The 16,197-nt window shown below is 44.9% G+C and overlaps 1 protein-coding gene across 1 annotated transcript in view; it reads right to left on the reverse strand.

Annotated features, from left to right (window-relative positions):
• LOC144144475 (gastric triacylglycerol lipase-like) overlaps positions 1-15,578 on the reverse strand; it is a 37,661-nt gene extending 22,083 nt beyond the window's left edge. Inside the window, exons 1-5 of the mRNA XM_077675934.1 lie at positions 15,343-15,578; positions 11,493-11,684; positions 9,392-9,590; positions 6,122-6,233; positions 232-382 (exon numbers count right to left, since the gene is read on the reverse strand). Coding sequence (XP_077532060.1) covers positions 232-382; positions 6,122-6,233; positions 9,392-9,590; positions 11,493-11,633 — 603 coding nt within the window. The 5' untranslated portion in view covers positions 11,634-11,684; positions 15,343-15,578. The remainder of the gene's footprint in view (positions 1-231; positions 383-6,121; positions 6,234-9,391; positions 9,591-11,492; positions 11,685-15,342) is intronic.
• Between the last annotated feature and the right edge of the window lie 619 nt (positions 15,579-16,197).

Below are 16,197 nucleotides of genomic sequence, written 5' to 3' on the forward strand. Positions count from 1 at the left end.
AAACGCGATAAGTGGCGCATTTTTCCTCGAGAGACCCCGACGTTCATTTTCTCCTTGTGGCTTGGCGCCCCGGTACTCTGTTTCTTTCGCGTCTTCCATGCCTATGGAGGTTTTGTGCTAGACATTCGCCCTTGCCATAGGCAGTTTCATTCTAAAGGAGAAAGACGTGTTTCAGCGCCCAGATGCATCCTTTGCACTGAATAAAAAACATGCTTCCAACTCTGCGCTCACCTTCTCTTTGTATTGAGGTTTAGTGGAAAGCAGTGCGAAAAGTATCATTGTGCCCTGGGAGTGTCCAACATAGAAGAGCTTTGATTGGGAGGTTTTGCGGAGCACGAAGTTGACCATCGCGGGTAGGTCGATGGCTGCCATATCCTCGAAGCTGAAAAAAAGAAACAGCGGTTACAACCCAGGAAGACCAAAAGCTAAGAGAAATACATGTTTTAGCAGCTCATACCCTTTTCCTTCAGGGTTATTGGCCTCTTAATCAGCTCAAATTTAATCAAAGAGAATTTACTCCGATTTTTACTTCAAGAAAACTATTTTGAAGGATATATTTTCATTTTTAGTTGAGGAGTAACAATAACTGTAGGTAACCACGCTTGCGAAATCTGCACTAAGGTTGGGGCAGTCGTTGCGTCAGAAAGTTGCGCTTTAATAACTAATTTGTGGGTTGTTACTATAGCGTCGATTTATGCAGCGTGAATCATGACGCTTTAGTTTTCCCAGGCAACGTAACTAAATATATCGTTCCAAACACCGTCATGCTAATTCTGAGACGTGTATGATAAATACGGACACTTTATTAACATGCAATATTTTTTTCACTTCTCCTTGCTGTTTTTTCTCCTGATGGCTGTTAATATCGACGTTAGTTCATGTATTGAATAATTTTTTTTGCAATTTCAATTTCTTTAGGACATAAATACACACATCTAGTTATGTCCACGAGTCGTGGCAAAAGGCGACTCGTACGTCTCCTGACGAGGCCGCCGCCTCGAGAGTACACATCGGACAGCAGTGTAAACCAAATGTAAACGGATATAGCAGGCTCATCTTATTAGGTTATTTAGAAACCGGGACTCAATAACTCGGGCACATGATCAAAACAAAGCTGCCCCACAATACCTCTTCATATGTATAGTAGAGAATGAATAAATTTTCGCTTTCACTGAAAATCACGCATTTCGCAACTTTCTCAGCTTCCGTTCCATGGCCAGCGAAGCCTTAGTTGCTCAGAATTAAAATATGAAGCTTGGACTTCTCTCCGCCGTATGCCTGCATTTTTTCGGGACGGTAAAGAGCAGTCATAAGCTTCCAAGAGCAAACATCACCAACTTTATTACAGCATCGTCACCTTATTGAAAGGTTGTTATTGGCTGTCATTATTGCCGAAAAGATTGGAAGCCAATCAGAAAGAAAGGTTCGTCTTAACGCCATTGTGGTATGTTGTATGGCGGTGTCCAGGCACATTCGTGTGTCAAGCATAGAACCCGTATGACGCTTGTAGAAAAATTTCTCGGTGAGGTCCTGCCTGCTGGGTGTACGTGTAGAACATACTTGAGCATTTGGTCTGCAGTGAAACCTGCGGCCGCCGCGCCTCGGTAGCGTAGCCGATAGCGCCAACAATCTCTGACTTCCGTCTCTAGCTGTTGCAAGTGTACGTACACATATGCACTATTATGAGCAGGGGCGGTAGACGGTGGCGTTCATCCGCATGCACCTTTATGGCTGCGCCTGTATACAAGCGCAGCCGTAAAGGTACATGAAGGTAATCATGAAGGTATACCGCAAGGCAAAACATTTCAACGAAACTAGAACTGAAAGGGAACGTTCCGCCTGTTTGAGGCATCTTTTTTTATAATGTTTGCTAGCTGAGGTTTGTCTTTTAGAAAGCACGTGACCCGCAAAGTTCCCGCATACATTTTTTTACGTTTACATGCCTAGCTTCATTATGGGATTTTAGCATACCGCTACTGTGTTTACATTACTGTCTACCGTATTTGCGGGAGTCGACTACGCATGTGCGAGAAGTTACCGCAAACGGTAACTTACCGGCACAGGCTTGATCGTCACCTGGGAGCTTCGTGAACAGAAGAAGTGTGCCCTCGCGCCTTGATTAGAGCAACTGCAGTGCTCTCGGTGCTTGATTATTGGTGCAGCAGATAAAAATGATCTTAGTTGATGTTGTTTGTTAGTTTTTCTGGTTCAATGATGCTGAGGAGTACAACAAACAACTATTCATCTCGGATTGGTGAGGAAAATGGCCACCCCTACTCATGCCAATCCTCGCCAACCTCAAATAGTTGAGATATGTTTCGGAGCTCGCAAAGCGTTTTTACGCATGCGCAATTGTGCTGGGCAAGCTAACCTAGCCTATTGAGTAATTACTACAATATATCTCACTCATTTTATACCGCAATATTTATAATGTGCATAAATTCTAGTTTACCTTGATTCCACTCTACTCAGTAGATAGCGCCACCAGCATAATGTTTTCTTTTTTAAGCGCCAGAGGTGGTGCTTGGAGTATTCTCAAAACAACTAATAATGTTATTGTGAACGCCTAATGCAAAAAATTAAACATTCGGGCGACTTTAAAAAAAAGCAAATAACTGTGCGCAACAAAACTTTTATTCAATTGTTTTGAGACTAATTTCCTCGACGCCGCTACCTGCACTGTGCCGGCCGGAATACGTAAACGGAAAACGGTGTGCTAAGACGTGCCCTACCGTTTCCGGCGGTAAATAGTAACTCCGGCTTCCGGTAGCACGGGAAACGGCAACACCAACATGTCAACGATATGCTAAAACTTTGTATTGTTTGTTTCTGAAAAACGCTTCGACGAACTCGGCCAATTTCGTTTCACCATGCAATCGCGGTTCGTGATGTCACAACAAATATTAGAGAGATTTAGCGTTTCGTTACCGTATTTGCGTTACCGTTTACAGTGTTACCGAAAGCTGAAGTTTCCTTTTGCCTGTGAAAGCGGTAACACAGTTTTTAGCACACAGTTGGCGATTTGCGTATTCCGGTCTCCGTGGGGCAGGTAGGGATATCTAGTGAGTTAGGGCCGCATTCTGAGTCCCTCCTCCACTTCATTTGCTCCCTCCATTTGGCTGAGGCCAGGATTCAGCAATACGTATGCGTAGCGAAATCGATTTCAAGGATTTCCACCACTGGAGGCTCGAGTAAAGGAAGGACTCAGAATACCAGTGTGAGTCTCAGAGCAAACCACACAATTTTGTTGCTGATATCTATTTGCTTTCGTTTAAAGTAGCTTGAAGGTTTTACCTTTTGGATAAAGCGTTCACAACAGCATCAGTTGTTTTGAGAATACTGTAGCCGTAACTGGTAGAGCTTTAAAACCGAAAACATTTCATTGGCGCCATCTACTGAGTAGAGTTGAAACCAAGGTATACTAGAATTTACGCCCGCGCTAAAAAATTCGGCAAGAAAATAGGAAAATATGTTGTAGTAATTACTCAGCAATCTACGCTATCTCGTCCAACAAAATTGTGGTGACGCAGAAGCACTTTGCGAGCTCAGAAACTTATCTGAAGTTATTTGAGCCGGGCGAGGCAGCACAAGTAGGGGTGGCCATTTTGCTCGCTCATCTGAGAAAGGAAGTCCTTTGTCGTGCTCCTGAGCACCAATTACAAAAAAAAATTGACCACATCTTTCCGCGGGGGGAAACCATGGGGTGATGCGACGCATCTGGGCGGTGCTTGTTACGGTTGCGCCGACCATCGCGGTAGCAGACCTGTTAGTCTCCATTCAAATCATCGGAGGTCATCGGATGTCATCGGAGCGGCGGCGGTGGAGCGACTGAGCGGACCGGCGCAGTTATCGCGTTTATATGTACCGCGCGTTAACGGTGAGGGGAATGAGAGAGAGTAGCGCATGCGCATGTGTTAACCGAGCGCTAACGCGCGCTGACGCACAGCTGGCATTGTGAGGGGAGCGAGCGCTAACGCAAGATGGCGCTGCGGTGAGAGCGGCGTTACCACGCAGCTGGCGTGGCGAGGAGAATTGGGGAGAGGCGTGCGGATGGACGCCGGAAGCATGCATGGAGGGACAAGGCGAGTTAAAGAGATGCGTCGCATCTAAAAAATGTAACAAAGAACATCAACTAAGAATAATTTCATCGGATGAACCAAGCGGTAAGCACCGAGCGCACTAAATGTGCTGTTATTAAAAGGCGAGTGTACCCTTCGTCTCTTCAGGCAGCTCGCTGGTGACGATCAAGCCTGTGCCGGTAAGTTGCCGTTCGCGCCAACTTCTCGCGCATGCGTAGTCGACGCCCGCACGCGCGGCAGACGGTAACGTAAACACGTTAATGGTATGCCAAAACTTTCTATTACAGTGCGGGAGAGTGTCGGGGGCTTCGACACCTGTTTTCACAATTCTTTTTAGATGCGAAGCATCTCTTGCTCTCGGCTCTGTCGTCCGTCGTCCGTCCATCCACACCTCTCCCCCTACACTATAAAAAAAGAAATAGTTAGCGGCACCCAGTTTCGATCCCACGACTCTCTGGCCGCAAGGGGAGGTACGTGGCGCTTTTCCACTGCGCTACAAAACCGAGACAGGAGCAAGTGCTACGAACGCGCCTTACGTCCTTGACTCATTCAAACTACGTCAAGAAGCTACTCATACAATGAACGCATGTGAAGCTGAACGTCAACGGAAACGACGAACTGAAAACTTAAGAGGAGGATGTTGAATTTCCCGTGTTAAAGCTGTGGCGGGAAGCGCCACGTGCCTTGCAGCTCAACCAGAGAAGAGGACGAAGGGGGCGGGCAGCGGGGTAGGAGCATGAGCAGGCTATAAAGAAAGACGAGAATCAGGAGGTGTTCGATCAGGTAACGCCGGTGTCGGTCTCTTCGCTGTCTCTACATTTCTCTGTCTCTACATGGAGGTTCACACTACGTTCCCATTCATGCGCCGATAAATGAAACATAACGGCAACACAATGAAACCTACACGGAACCCCTATGATGCTTCGCATCCCCCTCATGTTTCCCCACGGGAAGATGGAGTAATTTGTTTTAATTTTCTGTGTTATTACGGAAGTGATGCTGCTGCGGGTGGTATATTTATTTCCGGCATTCTAATGTACGATAAACGCCAACTCACCGTTATAGTTTTAAAGCGAAGCTTTAGCGTTATCACGAACGTCTGTGTGCGCGAAAACGGGCGAAGTGAAACAAAAAAGCTCTTCCCATAGCGGGAATCGAACCCGGGTCCTTGCGTTAGGAAGCCGGCGTCTATTCGGTTGCTCCACTGCGAAATGACCAAAGCGGTTTGAATTTGGAGAGGGGTGCGCGGACGTGAAAAAGTACACAGAAGAGTCCTGCACCCGATCGTTTCAAGACGAAAACGATCCGTCACGAGAAAGCTTCGCGTTCAATCATCGCCGTTGTTAGGTGGAGAGGTGCCTAATTTTATTCTTCCTCTAAACCCAAATAAAAGTTATTCGTCTTACACCCTTTGAACCCCTCTCGGCCACGCGGTGGCACTTAGGTAACGCCCTGTACATGGTGTTCGGAGAAGTAATGGTTTGAGGATGAAGTGCATGTTTTTATCACATCGCTTACAGCACGAAGACTCACTCTCTATTTCTTTGGGAACTCTACCGGCATATACTGCTATCCACATGTTCATATACTGTGATATCTACTACCGCTGCTTGAGATAGGCTATGCTTACACGCTCTACCAAGTACTGAAGAAGCATTGCTTATGCGATGGTACATTTTATTCGGACTTCTATTTATATTACTCCTAGTAACGCATCACGTGCAAATGATATGTGAGCTCACAGGATGAGGGAGGCGGGTGAAGGAAGTCGGGAAGAAGTTCAGGGAGGGTCTGGAAGGCGGAAAGGGAGTGTGGGCGCAGTGAATGCATTTCGTGACACTATATGACGGCCCAACCGGAATAGCACTGATAGCGCAGACTTCCACAGCACTGGACCGCGCGATAGCCTTAAGGATATTTTGGTCGCCGCTATGCATCAAAGGTCCTGAATTTCTTCTGCTCCGTTTTGGATGACTAACAGCTTAACAGGTGAACTAAGTAACAACTTACTCCATAGCATAACAATTATAATAGAAACGCACGTGAAATCCCAGAATTTTTTGCTCTTTCTTGAGAACCAGATGTGGCTGGAATAGGTGTTGCCGCGGATATTTCCCATCCAGACATCATACCCAGCGTCAGCTAGGATGAATCCTGCAAAAAAATAATTACGCATTGACTTTGTCACGCGGAACTCATACATTTTTATATTCAAGTTCTCATAATATTCAGACTTACCAGTTTACAACAGCTCTAGCAACTTGTCACTAAATTTTTTATGTCTGTCAACGTAGCTTCGGCGGACACAGCTTCTCGCCAAACCAAAGACCTCAGAGCCGCGAAGCTCTGTATCCCGATTTGCGCAGTTGCTATGGAGCACGTGACATTTTTGAACAGTAGTTTCTTTTCTGGTCGACAAGTTAGTGAAAACGTATTTTTAACTGTTGATATTAAAAGCCACTGGAGCCTCAAACGTATATTTTGATGATTCCTGGGGCTTGTTTTCCTTCCATTAGCTGCATTCCACACTGTAAATGCTCCCTGGAGTACAGAGGGCTCCTTCAATTCCCGTTATATTGGTTATATGCAACAGTCTCACAGAAGCGGTAATCATGTTCCTTTCGGATGTACTGAAAATTTCCAGTTTAGGAGTATATACTTATTTGGTGCCCTTCAAAGAAATAAACGTTCTCGTTCTCTGCAGATCCCTGATGCCCCACGACCTTTAAGCACCAAAATGAAAATGGAAAGTACAGCGAAAGAAATATTTTATGGAAATAGAACAAAAGACGAACCGGTCAAGTTTGAAAAGAAATTGCATTAAAGTAACTATATCTGCGGACAGTCCCCTCTTGTAGATTTAAAACCTTTGGCAAGAATTGAAAGTGCGTTTCTTTTGTACTATTTAACCCAACTTTTAACGGAGGGTATTCGTTGGTTTGATTTTTAGGGGGTAGCTTAAAGTAGAGATGAAGGACTTGGGATTGAGTGTTGTTTTATTCTGTAACCTTTGGAACAATCAGAAAGCTCTGATTTGAAATGTTCTCGACAGGAGTTGCTTCTGCTCGGAAGACTATAAAAACTTTATTTCATTGTTTTTCTGTTGCTATGTTCCTTCTCACATAACGCAGAGAGTTTTGTGATTTCACTTTTTACGTTCACGGCACATCTGGTGAAGGCTAAAAGGCGATTATGCGCCTTTTGGCTGTGTCTCTTTTCTCAAGGGGCATTCTTTGATTAGGCTATAAGGGGACCATGACGACAACGCACAGGGTTGGTTCAATGAAAAACTGCTCTCTTCCGATAAGGATATTACCAATTTTACAGCAAGATTCAAACAAATATTAACTTGAATCCTAGTGTATGCGGTAAACCCAACAATAACTATGTTTTTAGTGTTTCCCTCTATTGCGTCACTGTTCCTTCTATTGTGTCACTGCTGACGTCGCGTAGCGCTATATTTGCGAGTTTCTCAGCATTTTGTGCGTTTTTGTCCGCTTAAGAAACGTCTTTCGTTGCTAGGGTAGACGTTTGTGAGTTACCAAGAGCTAGTTCTTTGAAATTGTACGACGTTGTGTTTTGTTTCCAGGAGCTCTCTAAGAAGGACACTGCAAAACAAAAGGACTGAAGCGGCTGTGGCTTTCGCTCTTTTAAAGCAAATTGCGTTACGTTTGGCTATTGGTCCTATAGGCGTTTTAAGTTTTATTTGGCAGCTGGCATTACTTCAAAGTGGCATTCATTCCTTGTTAATTAACGCTTTTCGGGAGTCGTACAACTCTGTTTGCAGAAATGAACCGTGACTCGTTTTAACGCATCTACATGAAAACAAATCACTCATAATTGCAGCGCCCATAACAGTTGCTATCACCCATGAAAAACGAAATGAGCGAATGACGTTCCAGAAACACTGTTCGTATATTGGACCCAATGTTCACTTCGCTTGCAGGCGTAAACGCATTTTTCAGTGCACAAAGTTCAATTAAAATCGTCTGAACACCAAAAAGAGCGTTGACTGTCGGTGTTAAGCACCAACCCTAAAACAACTTGAATGGCGTTAAGCCGTCTCAGTAAATATATAACTATGCCAAATTTTAACTAGCTGTGTATATTTGGCATTCCTTGGGTTGCGAATTTAGAATGGCTTCTTTGCTAGCTGCTGCGCGTTCTGAAACATGACGGTTATGGTCTGTGTTTGCAAGTAACAAGGCGAGCGCATTGACTTTAACTTCTCGTATGAACACAATGCGGGGCAAGTATTGGCTTAGAACAATCATTATTAAAAAATTTTCGAAAGTTTCGTGCTCACTATTGTTCTAACCTATCAGCCGGAAACTAAATTTCATCATTTTTGAACGCGTATTCAGCCCTTTGACATGCTAAATTCTGTTAAGTACGTACAGATCGACTTCTGCAATTAATTCTCATCACGTGCTTAATTTTACCCAGGGTCATTAAGGGCTGCTGGCTCTCCCCTATATGCTGGCTAATAAATATGTTTCTTGTGTATGTTTTATTGTATTCCTCTTTGCATTGCACCATGCCCTCCTGCTTGGACCGAAGTGTGGGACGCAGTATGTATTAAATAAATAAATAAATAAATAAATAAATAAATAAATAAATAAATAAATAAATAAATAAATAAATAAATAAATAAATAAATAAATAAATAAATAAATAAATAAATAAATAAATAATTCAATTGGTGGCGTGTGGGCCTAACTAAGTTCTGTGCTGACAAGATTTATTTGAAACACGACAAATCAAATCTCCTCACGGTGAATACATTGCTCGTGCAGTGGGGCTCTGCTTCGTCTGTCTTGCGGGATACGCCAACGTAACTTGCTTTACAAGTTCTTTTTAGCCTTCAGAACCGTGCAATCGCCAGACATCATGCAATTGGTTCATGAATAGGTCTCGCAATGCTCGTAGTTTCACTCGTAATAGCTGCACGTTGTTGCATTAATTTAGAGTAAATACATTTCGGAATAATTAGCTGTCATTCTACGCCGATTTTCGCGCTCAAACATATTTACCAACATTTTCCCGTTACGAGTGTTGTGCTCATTGTGCGCGCATGAGGGTACTTCTTGGAACTTCTTCTGTTAAGTAATAGAAGCAGCTCCGCCATGTTTGTCATTCTTAATTTAGCAATCTCAAGGCATAGTTGTGGCCTAAACGTCCCTCAATGATGTTGATGTTATAGTTAGGATTACAACTGTTGGGATTACAAAGCGGTTGTAGTTGATAGTTTAGTTTTCGAATTAGGGAGTTGGTAGCGGATTGGCGATTTCTGATTCCTTGTGGCAGCGCACCGAGGCTTTGGTCGGGCATGTTGACCAACCAGTCCACGGAAGAGCTCAGCAGTCCATGTTGGAGGAAAACCACTGGTCTCGGCCCATTGCCCCTTCCTCGGCGGCCATGGGGAATGCGCTGTACTTTGAGAAGGTAGCCATCTTTGGTCACAACACGGTACTCTTCCGCTGGGTAGCCCTTGGACGTGATCAGCTGTTTCTGCAAGAGTGAGACAGAAAGAAGGTGAATGATAGTTTTATAGGGGAATAATGGTTTTATAGATTGCGGACTACAGCATACAGACTGGACATTTTCCATCGAAAGTGTTAGCCGGCCGTTTGCCGGGATTTTTGTTGCGTCCGTGTGCAGAGAGGATATGAAGGCGAAAAGAATTAGCGCTAAATAGCCTCGCATGTAGCCAAAAAGCCAGAAAATAAAAAAAATGGCGAATCTTCAGCGCAGGCGGGAAGTGACCTAATGCGATTCTTTCATCATGGCATACCCGAGTTGAACTTTAAAAACTGTCGTGTGGTATTTCTAGAGAGGATCTTTCGCTGTTTCCGTTGTGTTAAAGGACCCATGAAGAGAAAATACAACTTCGTTTAATTTGAAAGAACTACGATTCAGTATCTCACTCAGCTCCATTACAGCCACAAAAGATGCTTTTTTTAACAAAAAAAGGCAAGAAGTGTTTAAAAACTTTCAAATTTTGCGCCACAGTGACGTGTTATGAGCAAGAATGACGTCACACGGGCCAACAATAAAACATAATTTTCAGTGCGTTAACTGCACGTTAGCATTCAAGTGATGCCGTCAAATGGAACTAGAGGCCCCATTACAGACGTCCAGTCATGTGTTGTCGCGCCAGGTCAGTTAGGCGGCCGCCAATCGCACAAACAAGGTTCTGTGACGTCACAGAAAAGTTGCGGGAAAGTGGCTAGGGGGTCGCGACTGCTTCACACGTTTTCTTTAATATCTCCGTTATTCGTTCGAAGATTGCGATGATATTGGTATCATTGTTATCGGGACTAAGCAGTCTTTCTAATAAACCCAACTTGTATTTTGTCTTCATGGCTCCTTTAAGGAGGGTTTGCTGACGCTGGTGCTGCTGCTGCTGCTGCTGCAGCACCCGCCGACCAGACGCAGCAGGTTTAGCATGAAGTATAGGATGTGGAGGTGGTGGGACTAGAACAAGCAGCTCGGCACGTTACAAATTCCCTGGTTATTTACTTCCATAAGTCAGGGTAGCTTTTGAATTTTTTCAGTGAAGCTGTTTATGACCATTGTTTTGTAAATTTTTTATGTCCGTCAACAAATCTGGAGTCTCAAAAATGTTTTGTGGCAAGGCCGACTTTGTCGGGAATTCTTAGAAGAAAATTTCCGGCACTTTCGTGTTATCAAAACTGTCAAAAACAGTTGCATGATATTTAGCCCCTAAGTGGAATTCTATGAATGCTCGGAGTATTTCACTTGTCAATTAGGTAGTTCACAGGGAGGTTGTAAAGGTTACAAAATTCCCGTCTGCTGTTAGATCATTGGCATCTACGGTAGTGTAGTATTGTGAGGGAAAAAGGCAGTAGGGCCTTTTTGTCGAAACTTCCTGAACAAAATTGAACTACGTTGGCCGCTAAGACGACTCATACATCACATCGAGTTACATTTACTTGTAGCAAATGCTTAGTTAAATTGCAGACTTAAGGAATCTCCGCCTTCTCAATAGATGGTCTTCTTGTGGAAGGTAACAGACTGCGCCATACTTGCCTGCTGGTACAAAATTCTAGTCCTTCCAACCTTCAATACATAATCGCAAATACAAAGTCATCACGATTATCGGATGATGTCAAAAACAAATAAGTTCCCTATCTCTAACCATGCGGGCGATGTGTACAATTTTGCTGGTCATCTTTCTTCACAGTGGGAAATGGCTCCCAAGTTTTTTTTATGGCCAATTACCTCAGGAACCGTGTGTTCATATATTCCTCGCCATGTCGCGGGTTCGCTTCCAAACTGCGGCGGAGGTTTTTTATTCCCTTCAACGCAAGAAATAAAAGCGATGCAAACAAACGCTCCAATACTGGGCCATTCAGTCTACGTGGTTCCATTTCTGTCAGGTATCCTTACCGGCGTCCTGCAGATGTCCGGGTCGTCTTTGGGTGTGCACCTTTTACCCCGAGCATCCACAGCCTGAACAGAGAGCAGCAGCAGCAACGCTCCGAAACGTTTTATGAGCAGGCGCCTTGTCTGTGTCCTGGTGCCCAACATGGTACCTTTGTAGGCCGTGAGGTAGGACACCCTTGACGCACCAAACTGGGGCTGCAAATGAACCCTAGACATGTCGAAACTCTACCCATAGCGTGCCACTTGAGTGTCTGCTGTTGTTTGCTTTGACGGGCGGGCTTGAGACGAATGTTTTTATTGACTTTGGAATAATGCATTTATCTTGGAAACTAAACCGTATTTCCTGTCACACGGTGACCGGAGCGCTCTAATGAAATTGTTCGCCAAAATATCAAGGCAGCCAACCAAATCGGTTTATTCATGCACTAAATCAATTGGTTCCCTCGGGGGTATGGGTGTAACTTTGTTACCTTGGTGAGCAAAATAACGCCTTGCTTCCTTGTCCCCTTTGAAAAATTAAAAGGACACAAAATCACTCCTTACGATGCAGTGAATACGAAACAGTGTACGACTGGCGAGAGAATATGAATGTATTTTAGGCCCCGCAATGGCGCCGTGGAACTCTGTTGTTTTCTGCGCCGCTTGGCTGGGAGGTGGCACTCAGCACTGTGCGTACGGAAGTTGTCCTTTCAAATCCATAACAAGCATGGCGCAAATAAGCGTAGGAAGAATTAAAAATACACGAAGTAAGCAGGATACTGTGATACTAAAGTCTCATTTGTGGGTGCATCTTCCTTGTGCTCCCTATTTTGCCATGACGAACAGTATCACCAAGAAACCACAGCTATCTTAATCTTCCTCTCTTTACGCACTCTTTTTTTTCTCGTTTTAAATGCATAGCATTTTAGTAACTCACAATGTCACGCGGCGTTCGGCCTAGTCCGCAGCCAGGCCACTACACTATAAAAGAAACAACAGTTTCCGGCGCCCGGATTCGAACCCATGACGGCGCGGGCGGAACGGCAAGTGCCGGGCGCACTACCGATTGAGCCACGCAACCAACACGGATTTCGATGCACCGATAGCGCCTTATATCCTTCACTCATTTATGGTTTGTTTCGAAAGCGCCATAAGTTGTCACGCGCCTCCGCAAGATGGCGACACAGGTTCCGCGATCGAGACTATGATCGAGAGACCCGCCATAAGTTGTCACGCGCCTCCGCAAGATGGCGACACAGGTCCCGCGATCGAGACTATGATCGAGAGACCAGCAGCGCTGGTCGCGTCTCGTGCTGCCGGGACGCCCCGCTGTAGCCCACCGCAAATTTGATGACGTGCAGCGTGTAACAAGAAAACCAACAACCAATACGTAATCCATACGACTTGCCGGCGCACCCCCTCGGAAATGCTGTGCATTTGATCGTGCCCCTCGCGAGGGGGATGTTTCAGCGGCATAGATTCCTCCGGTTCGTGGGGGCGGAACAGAGACCGCCGCAGGAAAATGGAGTTTTTTAAATGCATAGCATTTTAGTAACTCACAATGTCACGCGGCGTTCGGCCTAGTCCGCAGCCAGGCCACTACACTATAAAAGAAACAACAGTTTCCGGCGCCCGGATTCGAACCCATGACGGCGCGGGCGGAACGGCAAGTGCCGGGCGCACTACCGATTGAGCCACGCAACCAACACGGATTTCGATGCACCGATAGCGCCTTATATCCTTCACTCATTTATGGTTTGTTTCGAAAGCGCCATAAGTTGTCACGCGCCTCCGCAAGATGGCGACACAGGTTCCGCGATCGAGACTATGATCGAGAGACCCGCCATAAGTTGTCACGCGCCTCCGCAAGATGGCGACACAGGTCCCGCGATCGAGACTATGATCGAGAGACCAGCAGCGCTGGTCGCGTCTCGTGCTGCCGGGACGCCCCGCTGTAGCCCACCGCAAATTTGATGACGTGCAGCGTGTAACAAGAAAACCAACAACCAATACGTAATCCATACGACTTGCCGGCGCACCCCCTCGGAAATGCTGTGCATTTGATCGTGCCCCTCGCGAGGGGGATGTTTCAGCGGCATAGATTCCTCCGGTTCGTGGGGGCGGAACAGAGACCGCCGCAGGAAAATGGAGTTTTTGTTCTTTAGCGCGGCGAGCGATCCCGCCTCCCTCGCAGGCGACGACCGCGCTGTATTATATAAGCGTGCGAAAGGATCCTGCTGAACGAAAAAAGACGAGCGCCTCATCGGGGGTGCTGATAATCACCGTTTAGAGTAGAGGAAAGGCCCCAGCATTTCATTTTGAGCCGATATCTTGGACACGCAACTGTGAACTTTCCTGTACTTATGCTCTTTTAATGTTTCTAGCGTATGGGATCAACTGGAAGCCCGCCATCGATTGAGAGTGTCACTGTGGCTCAGTGAGCAGGCTTTCTTTCCCTAAGCGTAGCTAACCTGGCTATCTAGAGAAGGGTAGATGTGCCACGCCGTAACAATAAAGGATGTTTAAATATGCATCGCCCTGTCGCGGGGTGTCGACTTGGGCTATTTTGGAACTGGTGTAATCTAAAGAGCAGCAAGCAAGACAGGCTCTCTATGTTCTCCGGGAGTTTTCTCAGTGCGTCCGCTCTTTCGCTGGGTGGATTTCCTGTGTTATCTTTCCGACTCCCACTCCCAGCCTGCTTTTTTTATTACTACAACTGAAAACGTAAACTAATCTCCCTTTTGTATTACTACAACTTAAAACGTAAGCTAATCTCCCTGAAATTATCAGCGTTCTCACAATCATCGTCATCATCTTCTTCTTGTGCATTGTTCTATCCCTTACTTTGACTGACAACATTGGCCAATCGTCCTGCTAATTCATATATATGCTCAACATCAGGTAGCCGTAACCTTGATATTGATGTTGTTCAAGGCAACTTCAGACTCCTTGCACGTAAAGCTGCAGGTGCCGGTTGAAGATGTTAGAGCTCAATGCCTACAGTTAAGGCAGAAGTCGGGTGGGTACGTACCCGACACACACCCTTTTTCTGTCTCATTAAACGTTTCATCTACCTACCGCTCCAGATTCATTCATTTTTTTAGCGGGGGAGGAAAAGCATAGAGCAGATTCTAAAAGGCCTCTTCTGTTCCTTACGAATAGTTTTATTACGCTTCGCGTAATAAAATTCTCACAGCTAAATTCTTTTAAATCTTAGAAATCCTGTGGTTCCAGGAGAAATATCCACCTCAGGCGTAAACAAGACGTGCTATCAGTAAGATATTCATATGACTCCCTACAATTTATTCGTAATGGAATTTTAACCTAAGTGTATTAGACTTAGGCGCTAACATTGATTTTATCCTCCAGACATAGCATTAAGAACCGGCTATGCTGGCGAAGTGGCTAAAGGGTGCGCTGCTATCTCCTGCTCCATTCTAACAGCCGAAGTCTACACTTCTCACCTAGGCAAACGCGTCCATGTATACGAGTTTTGTGTCCCCGCTTAAGACTGCCATGGTATCAAAAAATTGTGTAACTCTCAAAAAGTACTGTCATTGCCAGTTACAGCTTAGGAATGTCAAAGTAGTAATTTAAATGAAAGCTTTCTCGCAGACAACCAAGCATACTGGAGGTTTCAACGTAGCTGAATTTATTTGCGTCGTGAATGTTATTATGTGGAATAATTTTGTTGTTCTATGCTGCGCATGAAATATTTGCCTAGCACGAGAATGAATAGCAGCTGTCCCTGGCAACATGATCACCTCTGACAGCCATATGGGCAAGTGTATTTTGTTTCGACTGGACAAAAGGTATTTACAAAACAGCACTTATAGCTAGACATTTGAGAAATGTCTACACATTGTACACCTACCTGATATGTGAAGCAGTAGATCTAACAACAGCACCTAGATGCTAAGGAACATTGTCCTTCAAGTTGTTCATCCGGGTGAGCGCCCTTATGCAGCCCATCTGGAACACCCCAAGCTTTTCTAAACAATAGGACAATGCCGAGGCCGGGTTAGGCTATGTTCCCAATGCAACATTTATGACGAGCGCTCCTTTGCTAGCACAGACGCGACGAAGCTTCTGAACCCTGTAAGAAGCAGGCGTAAAACATGTGGTATTGGCGAAGGTTTTGATCCTTTGTCTTACATTTGCGTCACATCTGCCACGTTTTGGCATTGTTGACTCATGTATGGCGTCAGTTACATCCAAGGAAGTGTTATCTGCTGAGCAAGGATTAATTGTACGCATGTATTATATTAGTATTTAAATTGGGAGATGTGAAAGATGAGTGCCATTATAAGGCCCTGGTATTGCAACAACGTGAATAACTGGTTGATTTTCCTGCACAATGACCCTAATTAGGAAATCAAAGGCACGCAACTAAGCAAATATGTAATTTTTATATAAAAAGTATGTCCAACCCTACTTCCCCAATGACAGATAGTCAAGCTGCAACAAAAATCCATGAATTGTGCTGGAATCAGTAAACAAAACAAATTCGCATACGCTCATTCACAAAAAGACATTTCCTGTGAAGGAACGTTAGCTTCAAGTTAATGTAGTCGTTATGGTGTGAATAGGACGAGTTTATTTAGAGAAGCTTCAACTCCGGGCGAAACATTTCAGATCAGAGTGAGTGAGGGCGATTGAGCAAAAGGAGTACAATTAAATAGAAAAACTACCGTAGCTGGGTCACTGACCATTGCTGTTACCAAAACAT

Source organism: Haemaphysalis longicornis, unplaced genomic scaffold (genome assembly GCF_048455015.1).
Source record: "Haemaphysalis longicornis isolate Haplotype H1 unplaced genomic scaffold, Haemaphysalis longicornis Haplotype H1 scaffold_7, whole genome shotgun sequence".
Classification (NCBI taxonomy): domain Eukaryota; kingdom Metazoa; phylum Arthropoda; class Arachnida; order Ixodida; family Ixodidae; genus Haemaphysalis; species Haemaphysalis longicornis.